The sequence below is a fragment of the Pipistrellus hanaki genome (genome assembly GCF_964339955.1).
Source record: "Pipistrellus hanaki genome assembly, chromosome: 1".
NCBI classification, from domain to species: domain Eukaryota; kingdom Metazoa; phylum Chordata; class Mammalia; order Chiroptera; family Vespertilionidae; genus Pipistrellus; species Pipistrellus hanaki.
This window is the reverse complement of record NC_140503.1, coordinates 171,096,727-171,117,089: the sequence shown is the minus strand read 5'-3', so window position 1 is coordinate 171,117,089 and position 20,363 is coordinate 171,096,727. Positions and strand designations below refer to the sequence as shown.

The 20,363-nt window shown below is 37.4% G+C and overlaps 1 protein-coding gene across 4 annotated transcripts in view; it reads right to left on the bottom strand.

Moving 5' to 3' along the window:
* Positions 1 to 20,363, bottom strand: part of LOC311625609 (UDP-glucuronosyltransferase 2B31-like) — a gene marked incomplete at its 5' end in the record, with an annotated part of 175,748 nt that overhangs the window by 115,812 nt on the left and 39,573 nt on the right. The window contains 2 exons of one of the 4 annotated variants that reach the window (XM_084890112.1): positions 1,090 to 1,359; positions 1,663 to 1,837. In XM_084890112.1, the coding sequence (XP_084746238.1) occupies positions 1,090 to 1,359; positions 1,663 to 1,810 (418 nt within the window). Of the gene's footprint in view, positions 1 to 1,089 lie in introns of those variants that run through there. The other 3 variants (XM_084890105.1, XM_084890115.1, XM_084890107.1) reach the window with 3 other exon arrangements.

The following is a 20,363-nucleotide window of genomic DNA, read 5'->3' as shown; positions in this document are numbered from 1 at the left end:
ATGTGTTCCCTTTAATTTTGGCTCATTTTGTCCGTAATGAAAAGATACAGTTTTTACAAATATATACCAATACCTTGATTGTCTACCCTTCAACACGACTTTCAAACAGAGTGTAAGCACTGAGTGAATGAATATGTAGTTATTAGAAATTTTGAATGGTAGGTTCTTGAGTCATGTTTGGAGCCATTATATCTCCCCATTGTGAAAGAGTTTCTTAGGTAACATGACAAAATTCTTTATTTTAAAATTTTAATTTTACAATAGAGAAACTGAGGAGAAATAAGTGGAAACAATTATCTCAAAGCTCACTGGGCTGCTGTGCTATAAAGAAAGTAACTTCTCAATGTGCTTTTTTGCTTTGATCAAGATATTTAGTCAAATTTTAATGCCTTTTTAGAAAGCTGAAAAATTATAGTAAAGTAGGTATTTTGGAAATAAGTATAGCAGAGAATTTTTAGGGTAGTGAAACTACTCTGTAAAATACGTGTCATTATAAATTTGTTAAAACCCATGGAATATGTAACACCATATGGAGTTAACTCCAACATGAACTGTGGTCTTTGGATGATAATGATGTGCCAATGTAGGTTCAACAATTATAAGACATGTATTCCTTAGGTGTTATATGTTGAAAATGAGGGAGTCTATATTTGTTTGCAGGCAAGGGTTATATGGGAAATCTTACTCAATATTGCTGTGAACTTAAAAGTTCTCTAACAATAAGTGTAGGATGGGCAATATTTTGACATTCAAGAGTGAACAAAACACTTTACTCAGAAAAAAATAAATTATATTACAAATAAATAGACAAAGAATTGGCATAATGGCTTCTAGAACTCCTCAGTGCTATATTTTGTGGTTTTTGACTTCCTGAAATCTCCTGTATTAATAATGGATCACAGGGTTAAAAATGGCCTTATAACGTAAACATTACTATAATAATTGTGAGATTCAAAGATCTTTACATTATTATTATTTAGTCATTTTACTTATAAAAGGTATTTCCTCTGACTTTATAATTGTACAAACTCCCCTCCGATGGCACTAGCAAAGTTAGGGTTTCAAGCTATCAATTAAAACATGACTTACCTAGAACATCACTATAAAACTGATCCCACTTCTTCAGATTATATGTTTGGAACCAGAAGTCAAAATAAAGTAGGTAAATCATATTTTTTACTCGCTCCATGAATGTCATTTGATCACTTAATTCTGACAAGACAACAGGTACGTAGGATGGAGGGAGTGGAAGTCCTCCACTGAACTTTTCAATGTTATAGCCAGGAGAGAAGCGGAGGCTGTACACAAAAGGTATTTTAAGTAGCTCAGCCAGCAGCTCACCACAGGGTCCAACGGCATCTGCAAGAACGACATCAAACCTTGATTTCTGTAGTTTGGTCATAAGTTTCTTGTTCAAAACTGCTTCTTTACAGAGCGTTTGAATACAATCAAAAAAATCCCACAAGATATCTTGTGTATGTGAAAAATAAGTAAAAAATGTATCTTTTGGCATATATGACCATTTAGAGATCAGTCGCGTGAAAAGATCCTCAAAATCATCTTTTGTTAAAGACGTAGGAAAAATCTCAAATTGAATAGCAGATGGTTTATTGGGATCAACAAGAATTGAAGCTGAGGATGTCAGAACAGTCACTTCATGACCTCTCTGCACAAGTTCATCCAGGATTGTCTTCATGTTGATCCAATGGCTGTATTCTGTGGGCCACACCAGCACCTTCCCACAGCCCCCAGGGCTGAAGTGGCAACTCAGCTGGAGCAGCAGCAGAACTGCAGTCCACTTCCTAGGCATCCTGGAGGCACACAGGCTTCTTTTCAAATGTCTGATCCCTTTCCTTTGGCTCATACTTATGTCTAAAGGGATATCAATCAGAAAGTTAAAATATAACCCACACACCCAAAGTAAATATTGGGTCGGCAACCAAGTAATTGCGGATTTTTAAAAGAAAATCAAAGACAATTTTTTCATGGAACTAAATAACTTTATTCTGTAATGTATTGCCCATTTTGATCAATGACCTTTTGCCATCTTTCAGGCAGCATCATAATCCCACGTTCAAAAAACTTCTGGTTTTTATTAGCAAAAAACTGAATCAGGTACGATTTGTCATCATCATCATTATTGAAATTTTTACCATTCAAGGAGTTTTGTAAAGATCGAAACAAAAAGTAATCAGATGGTGCAAGGTCAGGACTATATGGTGGATGTGGCAGAACATCCCAACCAAGCTCCATTAATTTTTGCCGAGTGACCAAAGATGTGTGTGGCCTTGCATTGTCATGATGGAATACAACACCTTTTCGATTTGTCAATTCGGGCCGCTTTTCTTCAACTGCATTGTTTAATTTCGTTAGTTGTTCAATGTAGACATCAGAATTGATCGTTCGGTTGGGTGGTAAGAGTTCAAAGTAGACAATTCCTTTGTAATCCCACCAAACTGATAACAAAACCTTCTTTTGATGAATATCAGCTTTTGATGTTGTTTGAGTTGGTTCACCTGGCCTGCTCCACGATCTTTTCCGCTTGATATTGTTGTAAACAACCCATTTTTCATCGCCAGTTATCAGTCGTTTTAAAAATGGATCATTTTCATTACGTTTCTTTAGCAAATCGCAGCTGCTAATGCGTTGCGTTAACTGTGATTCTTTCAGTTCGTGAGGAACCCATGTATCGAGTTTTTGAACATAGCCAAGTTGTTTTAAGTGATTTTCAATGCATGTATGTGATACATGAAGCTTCTCTGCAATCTCACGTGTTGTACTGTGACAGTCTGAATTGATTATTGCTTTGATTAGGGCGTCATCAACTTCAACTGGACGACCAGAGCGTTTTTCATCTTTGAGTGAAAAATCACCAGAACGAAATTTGGCAAACCAATTTTGACACTGCCATTCTTTTAAGGCTTCGTCACCATAAACAGCACATAACTTTTTATGAGCTTGCGATGCGTTTTCCCTTTGTGGAAATAAAAAAGCAAAATATGACGAAAATGTTCCTTTTGATTTTCCATTTTTCAACGAACGCCAAACGAAAACTACAAAACAGATCAAAAAACTTTTTTTTACTGATTAACAGCTGAATAGCCAAATATCAATAACAAAATGTGTTTTACATTTGTACTATGTCTGCAAACCTAAAAATTCAACTGAAGCCATATATGTGTGAAACCCGCAATTACTTAGCTGCCGACCCAATACATATGATGACAATTTGGATGGAAGTGCAAAAAGTAAAATAGATGACCTTATTTGTAAGTAAGTGGCTTTATTATCTGTTTTATGATTATAAGCACTACCAATAACATTGTATTTGCAAATGTTCTGTTGTATTTCCACTTAAAGGGTCTCCTTTAAGTAGAAAAGGAAAGGCCATAACTAGAAATAAGAAAATATGAGAAAGGAATAATAACTCCACAGGTAAAGTCAAATATTAATAAAGCCACCATATTAGACATTTAAAAAGCTACTACAAAGGTGAAGAGGAAAAAAAAGTTTGTAACTCAACTCAAAATACAATAAATAATTAGGGGATACACAACATGAAAAGATCTAAATAATATTAAACATATAGGAGGTAGTGAAAATTTAATTCTTATGCAATATATTTGAACTTAAATGTATATTAGCTTAAAATAGACTGCTATAGATACAGAATGATATATGTAAACCTTATGATGACCACAAAGTAAAACCATAAAAAAGATATGTAAAGATCTAAGAAGAAGGAATACACACCAAAATCTAAAGAAAAGCAGCAAACCACTAGGGAAGAGATCAAGAGAAGAAGTGATCAGAGGAGAAATATAAGAACACCACAAAACTATTAACTAAATGGTTATAAGTAAATACTTATCAATAATTACTGTAATTTAAATGGATTTAATGCTCCATTAGAAAGATATAAGGTGACCCTGGCCAGGTGGGTCAGTTGATTAGAGTGTTGTCCTGTGCATGAAAAGGTTGCATGTTTGATCCCTAGTTGGGGCCTGTATGGGAGGCAACAGATGATCTATGTTTCTCTCACACATCAATATGTCTCCCTCTCCCTCTTTATCTCCCCTTTCCTATCCCTCTAAAATCAATAAACATATCCTCATATGTAGATTAAAAAAACACAGGGTTTCTGAAAAGGTTAAAAAGTATGTCCTGCCTATATGCTGCTTATAAGAAGCACTTCAAAAACACATATAGACAGAAAATGAAGGGATGGAAAAAGATATTCCATGCAAATAGAAATGAAAACGAAGCTGAGGTAGTGATGCTTATATGAGAAAAAGTAGACTTTAAAACAAACAAAAAAAATGTAAAAGAAAGGCAAAAGACATTACATAATTATAAAGAGGTCAATTTAAGAACAGAATGTAACATTTGTAAATATCTGCACGCCTAACATGGAAGGACCGGGATATATAAAGCAATTATTAATAGACATAAAGTGAGAAATCCAAAGTAATACAACAATAGTAGAGGATTTTAATACCACACTCACATTAAAGGATAGATGATTGAGACAGAAAATTAAAAGCAACGAATGGTTTAAAATGTCACATCAGATGATATTGGCTTAATAGTATTTATGGAACATTTTATCCCCAAACTGTATAATACACATTTTTTTTTTCAAGTGCACCTAAAACATTCTCTAGGATAGATCACTTATTAGGCCACAAAACAGCCTCAAAAAACTTCGGAAGATTGAGATTATATCAAGCACCTTTCCTGACCACAGTGGTACAAAACTAGACATCGGCTCCAGGAAGAAAACTGGAATGAAAACAAATATGTGGAGACTAAACAACATGGTACTAAACAACTAATGGATCAAGAACAAATCACACAAGAAATTAAAAGTACCTTATAATAGAGGATTAGAATCAAGATGGTGGCATAGGTAAACACCTGTACTCACCACCTCCCCCAACCTTATCAAAATGATACCTAAAATATAGAACAACCATTCAGAACAGCATGAAAGCTGGCTGAATGGAAGTTCTACAGCTAGAGAAGTAAAGAAGAGAGTACATTGAGACTGGTAGGAGGAGCAGAGGCACATACAGGTTGGTCCAACATCCTCCTGTGGCGTTTTTTCCTACAGTAGGGAAATCTCGGCTGTAGAGACATCCCATGAATAACAAGAGGTCCCAGATCCACACCAGACCCCAAGCCCAGGATTCGTGAGCTGGGAAGAGAAGTCCCCATAACCTGAGGCTGCAAAAGCAATAGGGTTTGTGGTTGAGTGATATGGAGGCTGCTTGAGATTCAGGAATTTTCTCTTAAAGGAAATTATATGCATATTAGGGGCCCAGTGAATGAATTCGTGCACCTTGAAAAGAACTGTGGAGTGTGATGCTGCAGTGGGCACCGAGCGGAGGAGGGGACTTGGCCCATCCTACACTCCCCCGTTTGCCCTCCTGGTCCCCTCTCTGCTGGCAGCCCTGCTCCTGCTGCTGCCATTCCCACTCGCTGATGGCCCGCTGGCATCCACTGATGGTGCAGAGCCATTGGGGCTGGCACAAGCAGTGGGTATGAGCAGTAGATGATGCTCTGATTATCCTTCAGGGGCAGGAAGAAGTAGAGAAGCCCTCAGGGGTGTTTGGGGCTGGCAGCTGCTGCTTGCACCTGCTAATGGCGCCGAAAAATTGGGACCGGTGCCAGGTGCAGACAGCAGGTGCAAGCAGTGGCTCAGGTGCTGGCTGCCAGTGTGAGAAGCAGCTGCCAGCCATGATCACCCCTTTGGAGCAGGGGGAGGTCGTAAATCTCTGAGGGGTGATCTAAGCTGGCAGCTGCTGCTCTCATCCAATGGGGCTGATACTGGGCGTTGGCATCAGGTGTAAGTGGTGGCTCCAGTGCTGGCAGTGGGTGCGAGCGGGGCTGGCATTGGCAACAGGTACAGACATAGGGTGGGATCAAGGCGTGTGTGAGCAAGGAATTTTAATAACTACCAGAGACTCACCCTGTAGCTACCAGTTCCCCACTGTGGTCTGATGTCCTGCTGCTCCACCGTCCTGCTGTGAGTGACACCCATCATGTTTCAGGCTCTGCTGCCCGCTGCTGACACCCGCATGTTCTGGTCTTTCAATTGTTCCACTCTTCGGTCTATTTGAATATTAAGGTTTTTTATATTTAGACTAGAGGCCTGGTTCATGAAATTCATGTGTGGGTATGGTCCCTAGGCCTGGCCTGCACTCAGTGCCATCTTTCCCAGCTGCCTGCAGCCAGCCCCACCCCCTGCCACCACCAACCCCGTTTCCCCAGTCACCATCAGTGATTGGAGGCTACTGGCGTGGGAGGAACTGAAAGATAAGCCATTCCCACATTTTCACTGGCCCCGCCCCCACAGTGGTTTGCCCTCTGTGTGTGGGGTGATTGGTGGGACAGGGGCCTTGACCTGGAGTCATCTATGTCCCCCACCACCCCCCTGTGATTCCCCATTTGTCACAAGGTAGTCAGAGCCTGCCAGCCAGGAAAAGGAATTGAGGGGTGGTTAGTGCACGTCGTAGTGATTGTTCAAGCCGTCATTCCGGTCACTCAGCCATTAGGGTAAATTTGTATATTATCCTTTTATTATATAGGATTATATAGGATAGAGGCCTAGTACACAAGTGGGGCCAGCCAGACTTCCCACATGGAGGCCCCAGATTGTGATGGGGCCCACTGGAGGGAGGGCAGGCTGGCCAGGGCAAGGGGCTGTGAATAATTTGCAGGCTGGCCACTTGCCCAATGAGGGTGGGTGTCTCTGCTGGAGGGTGGGGCCTGATGTGGTAAGGGGCTATAGTTGCTCTGGTTGTTCCCCTGCTTCATCCACTGGGCTTTTACTATATAGAATAGAGGTCTGGTGCACAAAATTTGTGCACAGGAGGTTTGTGTCCCTCAGCCAGGCCTGTATCCTCTGCAATCTGGCACCCCTCTCACAATCCGGGACTGCTGGCTCCTAACTACTCATCTACTTGCATGTCTGATTGTCCCTAACCACTTCTGCCTGCCAGCCTAATTGCCCCGTAACCACTCCCCTGCTGGCCTTATTGACACCTAGCTGCTCCCCTGCCAGTCTGATTGCCCCATGTGTCCTTTCTGCTGTCCTGGTCCCTCCCAATTGCCATCTCCTGCAGTCTGGTTGCCTCAAAGTGCCCTCCGCTGTTGGCCTAGTCCCCCCAACTGCCCTCCCCTGCAGGCATGATGGCCTCCAACTGTCCTCTCCTGCCAGCCCTATTGTCCACAACTGCCCTCCACTGCTGGCCACTTGTGGTGGTCATCTTATGGTGACCATCTTGTGAGGGTGGCCATCATGTGATCACATGAGGGCATCATGCAAGGGCCACCTCGGCTTTTATTTGTATAGATATGCATAACCCATGGACAGTCAATAGTGCAATTAGGCCTGGGGAGTGGGAAGGAGCAGAGTGGAGAGACCAATGGGGAAAAAGGACATTCATAATACTCTCCACAATAAAGATAAATTAAAAATTTATATTGCTAACAAAACAATGAAAGATTGCTATTTGTATTAACAAAATGAATGGATATAGAGGGTATTATTGCTTAGTATTGTGCAGAAAAGTTGTGTAGAAAAAATAAATTCTGTATGATTTCACTTATATGTATAATCGAAAAAACAAACAAAACAAATGAACAGACAAAACAGAAACAGATCCATAGATATAGAGAACCAGATGATGGTTTCTAAAGTGGAAGATGTGGGATGATAATACAATAAAGAAAAAGTAACCCATTTGATCTCTTATTAACATAGCTATAAAAGAACACATACCCCCTCATCTTCATTAACTTTGGGCATTGTCAGTCTTTTAAATCTTTGCCAATATTATGGGTTTAAATATTATCTTTTGTATGTCTTTGATTTTCATTATTCTTGACCATTTTCATATATTTTTGTGGTATATACAGAGTGGCGCAAAATTAGGTGACTGTTGTTCATATGAGAAGTAATACAATAATTAATAATATAAAATATATAAAATAAGTTCTGTTGCATACAACTGTAAACCTACTTTTGCCCACCCTGTATTATAAAACTTAATTATGCTTGTGCCATTTGAGTCAATGATTCTGTTTAAAAAGTAAATCAAGAAAATATGTGGTACTCACAGATTTACTACCATGTTTCTCCAAAAATAAGACATCCTTTTAAAATAAGACCTAGCCCATGGAAAGATAAGACACCCACTGAAAATAAGACCTAGCCCAACTTTGGGAGAAAAAATTAATATGACACTGTCTTATTTTCGGGGAATCAGGGTAGTATGTCAAAAATGATCATCTTAGTATTATTTATAAGAGTAGATGTTGGTTAAATAAATTATAAAGTATGGTATCTATATTATGCTATATTACTCAGCATTTAAACATTATGTTTAAGAAGAGTTTATAGAATATTATTTTATAAGTAGGGGAAGAGAAAATTACATACTCAAGATACAGAGAAAAGATATGAAAAGAACACATTAAAATGTAAGTATTAGTTATTTATGAGTGATGGAACCATGGATAACTATTTTCTATATTTCATCTTTCAAAATAACAATAATAAATCAATTATATGATAACATAAATGGACAATTAAAAAAAAAAGAAAATGTGTATGTGGGCATTCTTGTCTTGTTCCTAACAAGAGGAATGGTTTTCAAATTTTCAGCTTTGAGTATATGATGTTTGTACAAAATCTGAATGGATTGAGAAAATGTGCCAGAGAATGTCAGTTTTGCACCTTATTTTAATTTTTTTATTAATCCTTACTCAAGGAATTTTTTCTATTGCTTTTTAGAGAGAGTGAGAGAGAGGCATGGAGGGGTGAAATGTGCACTTCTGAGTAGGATGAAATCCTAAGGAATCCTAGGTACTGGGTTAATATTTATTTATTTATTTATTTATTTATTTATTTATTTATCCATTTATTTAATTTTTATTTTTAAATGTGTCTTTATTGATTTTAGACATAGAGACAGGACAGAAGGCAGCTTGATAACTTCCTGGAAAGAAAGGGAGCCCGAAGAACTATTCCATGATTCCAAAAGTCCATCGAGGGCTTTTTCATACCTAAATTTGTGTATTTGGTCTCCAAAAAAATTATCAATATTTGAAAAAGTAAATATAAATACTGCCAAACATGTGGGAAAGGGGGTAAGGGAGGCTTACTAGCAAAAAGCTGAAAATTGTCTCTTAAATGTAACTACATCAAGGGATCTTCTTTGTCAGTTTGCCCTTAGAATAAATGAGCTCTTCTGTGTTGGGTAACTTGTAGAAAGTCAGGATGGAAAACTGTTGTAACAGTCTATTGGCAGCATTATTTACCTAGAATGTTTTCTAAGCTTATTTTTTTTTTTACTTTGGATTATTTGTTTAATTTTGTATTCCCACAGACCTACCACCTACTCCTTTGCCATTTAATGCCCCCATTTTCCCACATTACAGTGTATGTGCTTACTGTGGTATTTCATCTAAGTCTTAGATTCTAAGACCTTGTTTTCTATGACCTATGATTACTGATTAATTTTAGCAGATCCACTAGTAAGTTTGTTCTTGTATTACTTGCTTAGTTATTCATTTTCCACATACCTTCCCACCCTCCAATTTTTACTTGCTCTGCAGCTTTCTACTTTGTTTGACAGTTGATGCCTAGTTTTCTTCACCTTACTTTGAGTGCCCTTTGCTATGACATCTCTTCTAAGAGCTTATTTTTATGAACTATCACTTTTGATTAATTATTAGCATTATTATCTTAGAAACTTTGGTCTTTGGATCACTTGTTTAATCTTATTCTGGACAGACCTACTCACCCTCCCACTTTACTCACCAACCAGCTTTCAACTTGACTATTTGCCATTTCATGCCTGGTTTTTCCTCTCCATTACCTTGAATACCTCAACTGAGAGCTTGTTTTCTATGACCTGCAATTCCTGGTTAATTTTTAGCAAATTTATTTTTGAGACTTTGTTCTTGATTCAAACCACTTCTCATATATATATATATATATATATATATATATATATATATATATATATATATATAATCTTTATTTAACAATCTTTATATAATAATCTTTATATATAAGTATATATAAAGATTAATGCTTTATAACTTATGTTATTTCCCCTATAATCTTTTTTAAATTTTTTTATTGTTTAAAGTATTACAGATGTCTCTTTTTTTCCATTGACCTCTCCCTGGCCATCCGTACCCTTCCTCTCATAAGCCCTCACTCCCCTAGTGTCTTGCATCCATTGGTTATGCTTATATGCATACATACAAGTCCTTTGGTTGATCTCTTATACCCATCCCTATTGCCTTCCCTGTAAAGTTTGATGGTCTTTTTGATGCTTCCTTGTCTCTGGAACTATATTTGTTCTTCAGTTTATGTTGTTTATTATATTCTACAAATGAATGAGATCATGTGATATTTATCTTTCTCTGACTGGCTTATTTTGCTTAGTATAATGCTGTCCAGTTCCATCCATGATGTTGCAAATGTTAAGAGTTCTTTCTTTCTTTCTTTCTCTCTCTTTTTTTTTTTTTACAGCAGCTAGTATTCCATTGTGTAAATATACCACTGTTTTTTTAATCCACTCATCTGCTGATGGGATTTAGGCTATTTCCAAATCTTCTCTATTGTAAATTGTGCTGCTATGAACATAGGGGTGCATATGTCCTTTCTAATTGGTGTTTCTGATTTCTTGGGATATATTTGTAGAAGTGGGATTACTGGGTCAAATGGAAGTTCTATTTTTAGTTTTCTGAGGAAACTCCATACTGTTCTCCACAGTGGCTGCACCAGTCTGCATCCCCACCATCTGTGCACAAAGGTTCCTTTTCTCCGCATCCTCACCAGCACTTGTCATTTGTTGATTTGTTGATGATAGCCATTCTGAGAGATGTGACATGGTATCTCATTGTCACTTTGATTTGCATCTTTTAGATGATTAGTGACTTTGAGCATGTTTTCATATGTCTCTTGGACTCCTGTATGTCCACTTTCAAAAGTTGTCTATTTAAGTCCTTTTCCCATTTTATGATTGGATTGTTTATCTTCCTTTTGTTAAGATGTATGAGTTCCCTATGAACTTTGGAGAGGCTCTTGTCGGATATAACATTGGCAAATACGTTCTCTGATGAGCTTTCTTATTTCTTGTTTTGTTGGTGGTTTCTTCTGCTGTACAGAAGCTTTTTATTTTGATGTAGTCCCATTTATTTACTTTATTCTTAGTTTCCATTGCCCTAGGAGCTGTATCAGTAAATATATTGCTAGGATAAATGTCTGATATTTTGCTGCCTATGGATTCTTCTAAGGTATTTATGGCTATGTTTAAGTCCTTAATTCATTTTGAGTTTATTTTTGTGTATGGTGTAAGTTAGTGGTCTAGTTTTCTTTCTTTTTTTTTTCTTTTTCATGTATATGTCCAGTTTTCCCAACACCCTGTATAATATGCTCTTGCTTCCTTTGTCCAATACTAATTGAGTATAATGACTTGGGTTGATTTCTGAGTTTTCTATTTTGTTCCATTGGTATATCTGTTTTTGTGCCAGTACAAGGAAGTTTTGAGAACGGTGGCTTTGTAATATAGCTTGATGTCTGGTATTGTGATCCCTCCAACTTTGTTCTTTTTTCTCAGGATTGCAATGGCTATTCGGGGTCTTTTTTTTCTCCATATGAGTTTTTGGAGATTTGTTCTTTGTCTGTGAAAAAAACTTGATATTTTGTTAGGGATTGCATTAAATCTATAGATTGCTTTGGGTAGTATGGATATTTTAATGATGCTGATTCTACCAATCTATGAACACAATATATTCTTCCATTTGTTTATGTTTTTCTCTATTTCTTTTTTCAATGTGCTGTTGTTTTCTGAGTACACGTCTTTTACCTCCTTAGTTGAGTTTATTCCCAGGTAACTTATTTTTTGTTGTTGCAATGGTAATATTTCCCTTTCTATGAATTTATTATTGATGTATAAAAATCCATAAACTTCTGGGTGTTAATTTTGTGTCCTGCTACATTGCTGAATTAATTTATTAAATCTAGTACTTTTTCGATGCCTTCTTTAAGGTTTTCTATATACAATATCATGTCTACAAATAATTATAGTTTTATTTCTTGTTTTCCAATTTGGATGCCTTTAATTTCTTTTTGTCTGATTGCTATGGCCAGCACTTGCAGTAAATGTGAATCAGAAGTGGTGAGAGTGGACATCTTGTCTTGTTCCCGTTCTTAGGGAAAATGGTTTTAGTTTTTGCCTATTTGAGTATGATGTTGACTGTAGATTTGTCATATAATGCTTTTAGTATGTTGAAGTGTGAACCCTCTATTCCCACTTTACTGAGAGTTTTTATCAAGAAAGGATGTTGGATTTTGTCAAATGCTTTTTTTTTTTTTTTTGCATCTATTGATATGACTATGTGATTTTTGTCTCTCAATTAGTGCATGTGATATATCACGTTTATTGATTTGCAGATCTTGTACCATCCTTGCATCACCGGAATAAATCCCATTTGGTCATGGGGTATGATCTTTCTAATGTAATGCTGGACCAATTTGCTAGGATTTTGTTGAGGATTTTAGTATCTATGTTTATCAAGGATATTGGCCTGTAGTTCTTTTTCTTTATATGTCTTTATCTGGTTTTGGGATTAGAGTAATGCTGGCTTCATAGAAGGAGCTTGGAAGTGTTCCTTCCTCTTGAATTATTTGGAATAGTTTGAGGAGGATAGGTTTTAGTTCTCTTTTGAATGTTTGGTAAAACTCCCCTGTGAAGCCAGGCCTTTTGTTTGCTGAAAGATTTTTGATCACTGCTTCAATTTCCTCCATAGTTATCATCCTATTCAGAATTTTTTATTCTTCCTGATTGGGATTTAAAAGGTGGTATTTTTCTAGGAATGTGTCCTTTTCTTCTAGGTTGACCACTTTGTTGGAATTGAGTTGTTCATGGTAACTTTTACAATCCTTTGTATTTCAGTGGTTTTGTTATTTTGCCTCTTTCATTTCTGATTTTGCTTATTTAGGTCTACTCTCTTTGCTTCTTCATGTGCTTGGCTCGAGGTTCATCAATCTTGTTAATTCTTTCAAAGAACCAGCTGTTGGTTTCATTGTTCTTTTGAATTTTTTTTTTGTCTCTATGTCATTTATTTCTGTTCTGATTTTTGTTATTTCCTTCCTTGTAATCACTAGCTTTTTTTGGGTGCTGTCTTTCTAATTCTTTAAGTTGTAGAGTTAGATAATTTATTACGTTTCTCCTTTTTTTTACTTTGTTAATTTTTTACAGAGAGGAAGAGAGAAGGGTAGAGAGTTAGACACATCAATGAGAGAGAATCATCGTCCAGCTGCCTCTTGCACATCCCCTACTGGGGATGTGCCGCAACCAAGGTACATGCCCTTGACCGGAATCGAACCCGGGACCCTTGCGTCCAGGCTGACGCTCTATCCACTGAGCCAAACCGGTTTCGGCTCTTCTTTTTATTTTTTTTTGAGGTAGGCCTTCAATGCTGTGAATTTCCCTTTCAGGACTGCTTTTATTTTATCCTATAATTTGGGTTGTTGTTCTTTCATTGTTATTTGTTTCCGGGATGTTTATTTCTTCTTTGATCTCTTTGGTTACCCTATCATTGTTTAACTATAAGCCTGGTGCATGAAATTCATGCACGCAGGGGAGGGGGGGGAGGAGGGGTTCTTCAGCCTGGCCTGTACCTACCCAATCTGGGACCCCTCAGGGGATGTCTGACAGCCAGTTTAGGCCTGATCCCACATAAATTAGGCCTAAACCGGCAATTGGATTTTCATTTCGCAATCTGGTATGACTGGCTCCTAACCATTCACCTGCCTGTATACCTGATCACCCTTAACCCCTCTGCCTGCTGGCCTGATTGCCCCTACCTTGCCTACTGCCATCCTGATTGCCCCTATCTTGCCCCCCTACCTGCCCAATATCTGCCTGCCTGCCTGATTGCCCCTAATTGCAATCCCCTGCCAGCCTGAACTCATCCCCAAATTCCTTCCTCTGCTGGCCTGATACCACCCCAACTGCCCTTCACTGCAGGCCTGATCTTGACCCCAACTGCTCTCCCATGTTGGCCTGGTCACACTCAACAGCCTTCCTTTGCCAGACTGATATTGCCCCCAGCTGCCCTCCTCTGCCAACCTGATTTCATCCCCAAATGCCCTCCCCTGTCTGACTGATTGCCCCTAACTGCCTCTGCTTCAGCCCCCACCACCATGGTTTTGACCAGAAAGAAATCGGATGTCTGGAAGTTGGCCTGTCAATCCAGTCTAATTAGCATATATCCCTTTTATTAGTTTAGGTAGATTATATAGGATATAATTGTTTACATGGCTGGGGAAGCCTTTTTCAGCAAGAGGAGATGCTCTTGGCAGTCAAAAATATATAACCCCTATATCTGGACTGATAGCCAGCCATATGCTCTATACTGCCAAACTGGTCATTAAAAAATTGAACCGCTTTCTTATACCTTAAACCAAACAGCTATAACTCTTAAAACCCCTCCTAAGGCCCCACCTTAGATTCTGCCTTTGTAATTCACCCAGAGTAGTTTCTGATTCGTCTATTCTTTTTCCAGTCAGTCCCCAAATACCTGACTCCTAGGCAGCAGTTGGCTCCTCACAATTCACCAGATTTGGTTCTAATTGGTCGGTTTCTATGTCAGTCAGCATCTCCAGACCTGATAATAGAGGCAGGGCTGATCAGCAGCTACCCCAGGCTGCTGGCAATTGGGCTGAAATGCTGACCTCTGGGGAAGAGAGGCTTATCAGTAGCAGCAGCAGCTGCTGGCAAGGCCTCGCCAACAGCTGCTGCTACTGATAAGCCCTGCCTCTCTCTCTGAGAGATCAGCTAGTAAACCCACTTGCCTTGTGTGCATACAGCCTGGCTTTCAGTTGAGCCTTTGGTCATTTTGGATGTTACAACCATGATTCTTTATATATATACATAACGTGCCATTTAGCCTTCAAGTGGTTGAATTTTTTTTATTGCTTTCTATTGTAGTTGATTGCTATTATGCCATTGTGATTTTTGAAGATGCTTGATGTAATTTCAATCTTCTTGAATTTTAAGAGACTTTGCCTGTGTCCCAGTATATTGTCTGTCTTTGAAAATGGTCAATGTGCACTTGAAAAGAGTGTACATTTTATAACTTTGAGATTAAATGCTCTTAAGATGTTGATTAAGTCCATCTGATCTAGTGAGTCATTTAGAATTGTTGTTTTCTTGCTGATTTTTTGTCTAGATGATTTATCCAGTGATGGCAATGAGGTATTAAATTTGCATACTATGATTGTGTTGCTGTAGATCTCTCCCTTGATACCTTCCAGAAGATTTTTTATGCATTTGGGTGCTTCTGCATTGGGTGCATGTATGTTTACTGTTGTATAAATCCCTTTAGTACTATGAAGTAGCCTTCTTTATCTCTTTTTATGGCCTTTACTTTGAGGTCTATTTTGTCAGATATCAGTATTGCTACCCCACTTTTTTTCTTCACCATTTGCCTGGAAGATATTTTTCCATCCCTTCATGTTATGTCTGTGTGAGTCCCTTGTTCTCAGGTGGGTCCCTTGTAGACAGCATATATATGGGTCATATTTTCTCATCCATTCAGTCACCCGATGTCTTTTTATTGGAGTATTTAGTCCATTTATGTTTAAAAAGTTATTATTGATAGGTAATTGTTTGTGGCCATTTCTACACTTTATGCCTGTGTTCCTTCTTTCCTTTCTCCTTTTAACAACAGTCCCTTTAGCATTTCTTGAATTGCTAGCCTGGTAGTCATAGACTCCCTTAGCCTTTTTTTTTTTTTTTTTTTTGTCTATGAAGCTCTTGATTTCCCCTTAAATTTTTAATGATTGTCTTGCTTAATAGGGTATTCTTGGATTCAGTCCCTTGCTTCGAATCACTTTGTATACTTCCTTCCATTATCTTTTTACCTGATGTGGTTCTGTTGAGAAATCATTTGATAATGTGATGGGAGATTCTTTGTAGGTAACTCTCTGTCTCTCTCTTTCAGCCTTTTAAGATTTGCTCTTGGTTGTTAATGTTGCCATTGTAATTATGATGTGTCTTGGTGTGGATATTTTTGGTTCAAATTGTTTGGGACTCTCTGTATTTATGTGTTTTTTTTTTGTGTGTTTTTTTCCCCCCCCAAATTAGGGAAGTTTTCTGGCATTAGTTCTTCAAATAGGATTTCTAGTCATTGTTCCTCTTTTTGTCCTACTGACATCCCTATTATATGCATGTTATGTTGTCTGAAAGCTCCCTTAGGCTCTCCTCCTGCTTTCTTAGTTTTTTTCTCCAATTGCTGTTCACATTGGGTGTGTTTCTGCACCTTATCTTCTAACTCACTAACCCAGTCCTCTGCTTCTTCTAGGCTATTGTTGAAACCTTCCATCATGTTTTTCATTGTAGCTATATAATTTTGTATTTCCTCTTGATTCTTACATAAGTTTTTGATTTTCTTATCCATCCTGGTTATGAATTGTATGGCCCTTACTCTGAATTCTTTTTCTGACATCTTGCATGCCTCTGTTTCGCTTAGCTGCTCTACTGTTGATTCCTCCTTTCCTTTCCTTGAGGGGTTGTTTCTATGTCTCCTCATTTTTGCTGTCTCTTTCTGGCCCTGGGCAACCTGCTTGGGCTTTGATAGGTTGAAGACCCTATCAGGACAATAGTCTGGAAATTGTTAGCCTGGAGGCTGGGTCTGTCTTGAGTTTCATACCTTTATTATCTCTGCTCTGAGTTGTATCTTCTCCCACTGATCTGGACTATCAGTTGTCTGCTTCAGAGTGGCGGCTGTCCCTGTACAATTCCTCTGATATTCAACTCCCTGAAAGGACCCAGAGCCCTCTGGAATGCAGTTCACTGTGCAGCCCAGCACCTGAGGCAGGGTGGTATCCAAGATCCCTTTGGCAATGCATTTTATGAGTGGTCCTGTGGCACTAGGCTGGGCACACCCCTTTCCTCAGGGTCGCCCTAGCAGTGATAGAAAACACTGTGGAAAGTTTCAACAGTTGACTAGGAGAAGCGGAGGACTGAATTAGTGAATTAGTAGATAGGAAAACAAAACACACCCAAACTGAACTGCAATTTGAGAAAAATATTAAAAGACAAGAGGAGAGCCTAAGGGAGCTGTGGGAAAACATGAAATGAAGCAACATACAATTAATAGGGATGCCAGAACAACAGGAAGAGGAACAAAGGTAAGAAAACCTATTTGAAGAAATAATGCCAGAAAACTTCCCTGATGTGGGGAAAAAGTCACACAAGCACAGTGAGTCCCAAACAAGATGAACCTGAAAAGACCCACACTGAGACACATCATAGTTATGATGACAAATGTTTAGGACAAGGGTAAAGGCTGTAAGACAGAGACAGAAAGTTACATATAAAGGAGCTCCCATTAAATTATCAAATGACTTCCCAACAGAAACACATGAGGCCAGAAAAGAATAGAAGGAAATTTAAAAAATGATGCAAAGCAAGGGATTGACTGAATCATATAATACTCTATTCAGCAAAAATTGGAGAGGAAATAAGGAGTTTCACTGACACAAAAAAGGCTAAGGGAATTTATCGCTACCAAGCCAGCAAAGCATGAAATGCCAAAGGGACTGGTATAAAAAGAAGAAATAAAAAGGTAAGAAAGAACACAGGCGCAAAAAATAAAAATGGCTACAATCACCTTTCAATAATAACTTTAAATGTAAATGGACTAAATGCTCCAAATAAAAAACATTGAGTGAGTGAATGGATAAAAAAAATGACCCATATATATGCCATCTTCAAGAGACCTACTTCAGAATTAGGGACTCACACAGACTGAAAGTGAAGGGATAAAAAAATATATTTCAGGCAAATGTAAATGAAAAAAAAATCTGGGGTAGCAATACTTATATGTGACAAAATAGACCTCAAAGTGAAGGCCATAATAAAATATACAGAAGGCCATTTCATAGTACTTAAGGGACTGATACAATAAGAGGACATAATCCTGATAAATATATATGCACTCAATGCAGGAGCACCCAAATACATTAAAATAAAAACCTACTGGAAAATATCAAGGGAGAGATTGACAATAATACCATCATAGTAGGGGACTTTAATACACCACTGACATCACTAGATAAATTCTCTAGACAAAAAAAAAAAAAAAAAAAAAAAAAAAAAAAATCAGCTCAGCAAAGAAACAGATATTCTAAATAACTCTCTAGATCAGAACATTTTACCCCAGAGCCACAGAATATACATTCTTTTCAAATGCACATTTATAGCCAGGTGGGAACATTACATACGTGCCTCATCTCATTTCATCCTCACAGAAGTTCAGGAGTATGTAGATAGGAGATTCTGTGGAATCCTGTTTTCTTTTCATTAGCCAGAAAAAATAGATTTAGAAAGCTTAGAAACATGACCCAATTGAAAAGAAGTAAGAAATGGTGGAACTTGAAAATGACTTCAAGTTCTCTAACTGCACAGAATATAGTCAAACACTGCTGCAGTTACATATTTTACCTTTTTTCCTTCCTGCATTATCTACAATAATAATCTGCTTCATGTTGATATTTACTGTGTTTCTGACAATTACCTGAAGGAGAAGTTGGGGTGCTTCACTGAGCTGGAAAGGTTTAGATACAGTACATAGCAGGTCAAACAGAAACTTTATTCTCCCTATATAAGCTAAGTTGACTCATGCATTGGTAATGCATCTAAAACTCTTGCTGGTGCCAATCACATGATTGCTGTTCTATGTGTCATTGTTGATCATGAATTTGATTGACACTTCTAATATAGAAAAATGGTGAGTAGTAATATTAAAACATTTCTTCTAATTAATCTCCTTTCATTGTGCATGAATTTGTGCACTGGGCCAAATTAGTATATAATTTGTATCTGTAAGTCTATAAGTCTGTTTCTGTTTTTTTAGGTTACACATATAAGTAAAATTATATAGTATTTGTCTTTTTCTGCCTGATTTATTTAACTTAACATAATACCCCCTAGGTCCTTCCATGCTGTTGCATTTAGCAAGATGTGATCCTTTAATATTGGTGAATAATTTTGCATGGTATGTATAGACCACATGGATTTTACCCATTAATCTATTGATGGACTCCAAGGTTGCTTCCATATCTTGGCTATTGTAGTTAATTCTGTAATGAACATGGGGGTGTATATATCTTTTCAAATTAGTGTTTTTGTTTACTTCTAATAACATAAGTGTAATTGCTGGGTTGTGTACTATTCTATTTTTAATTTTTTGAGGAACCTCCACACTGTTTTCTATAGTGGCTCCACCAATTTACAAACTTGATCCATGCACAGGAATTCCCTTTTCTCTACCTTCTTGAAAACACTTTTTATTTGTTGACTGATATCTGGATATTTATTTTGTATCCCTTTATTTTACTTAATCTATTTATCAGTTCTAGTAGTTTTTTTGTGTGGAATACTTAGGGTTCTTTATATACAGTATCATGTCATCTGCGAATGGTGACAGCTTTACTTCTTCATTTCCAATATAAATGCCATTTATTTCTATTTTGTTTGTGATTTCTGTAGCTAGGACTTCCAATACTATATTGAATAGAGGTTGAGCAATAGTGGGCATCAATGTGTTGTTTTTGATTGTAGAAGAAAAGCTTTTAGCTTTTCACCATTAAATACAATATTAGCTATGGCTTTTATTGATCATATATGGTCTTTATTACATTGATGTATGTTCTCTCTGTAACCACTTTGTTGAGAGTTTTTGTCATGAATGGTTGCTGGATTTGTCATACACTTTTTACTGTATCTGTTGAAATGATCATATGAGTTTTATCTTTTGTTGATGTTATCTACCACATTGATTTTTTTGTGTGGATATGGAACCATCTTGCATTGCTAGAATACATTCCACTTGAGCATGTTGTATAATCCTTTAGCATATTGTTGAATTCATCTTGCTAATATTTTGTTGAAAATATTCACATCTATTTTTATCAGAGGTATTTGTTGTCTTGTGATTTTTTTTGTATTGTCTTTGTCTGGTTTTGCTATCACGATACTGTTGACCACTTTCACAGAATGAGTTTGAGAATATTATTTCCTTTTCAATACCTCTGGAATATGTTGATTAGGATAGGTACTAATTGCTTGGTAGAATTAAATGATCTGTAGAATTTACTTGTGAAATCATCTGGTCCTGAACTTTTGTTTGTTGGGAGCTTTTTTAAAAAAAATTATTATTTCAATATTCTTGCTAGTAATTAATATGTTCAGTATTTATGCTTCTTCCTGGTTCATTCACTGAAGTTTGTATGTTTCTTGTATAGCTCTTTTCCTGGAGATTTCTTC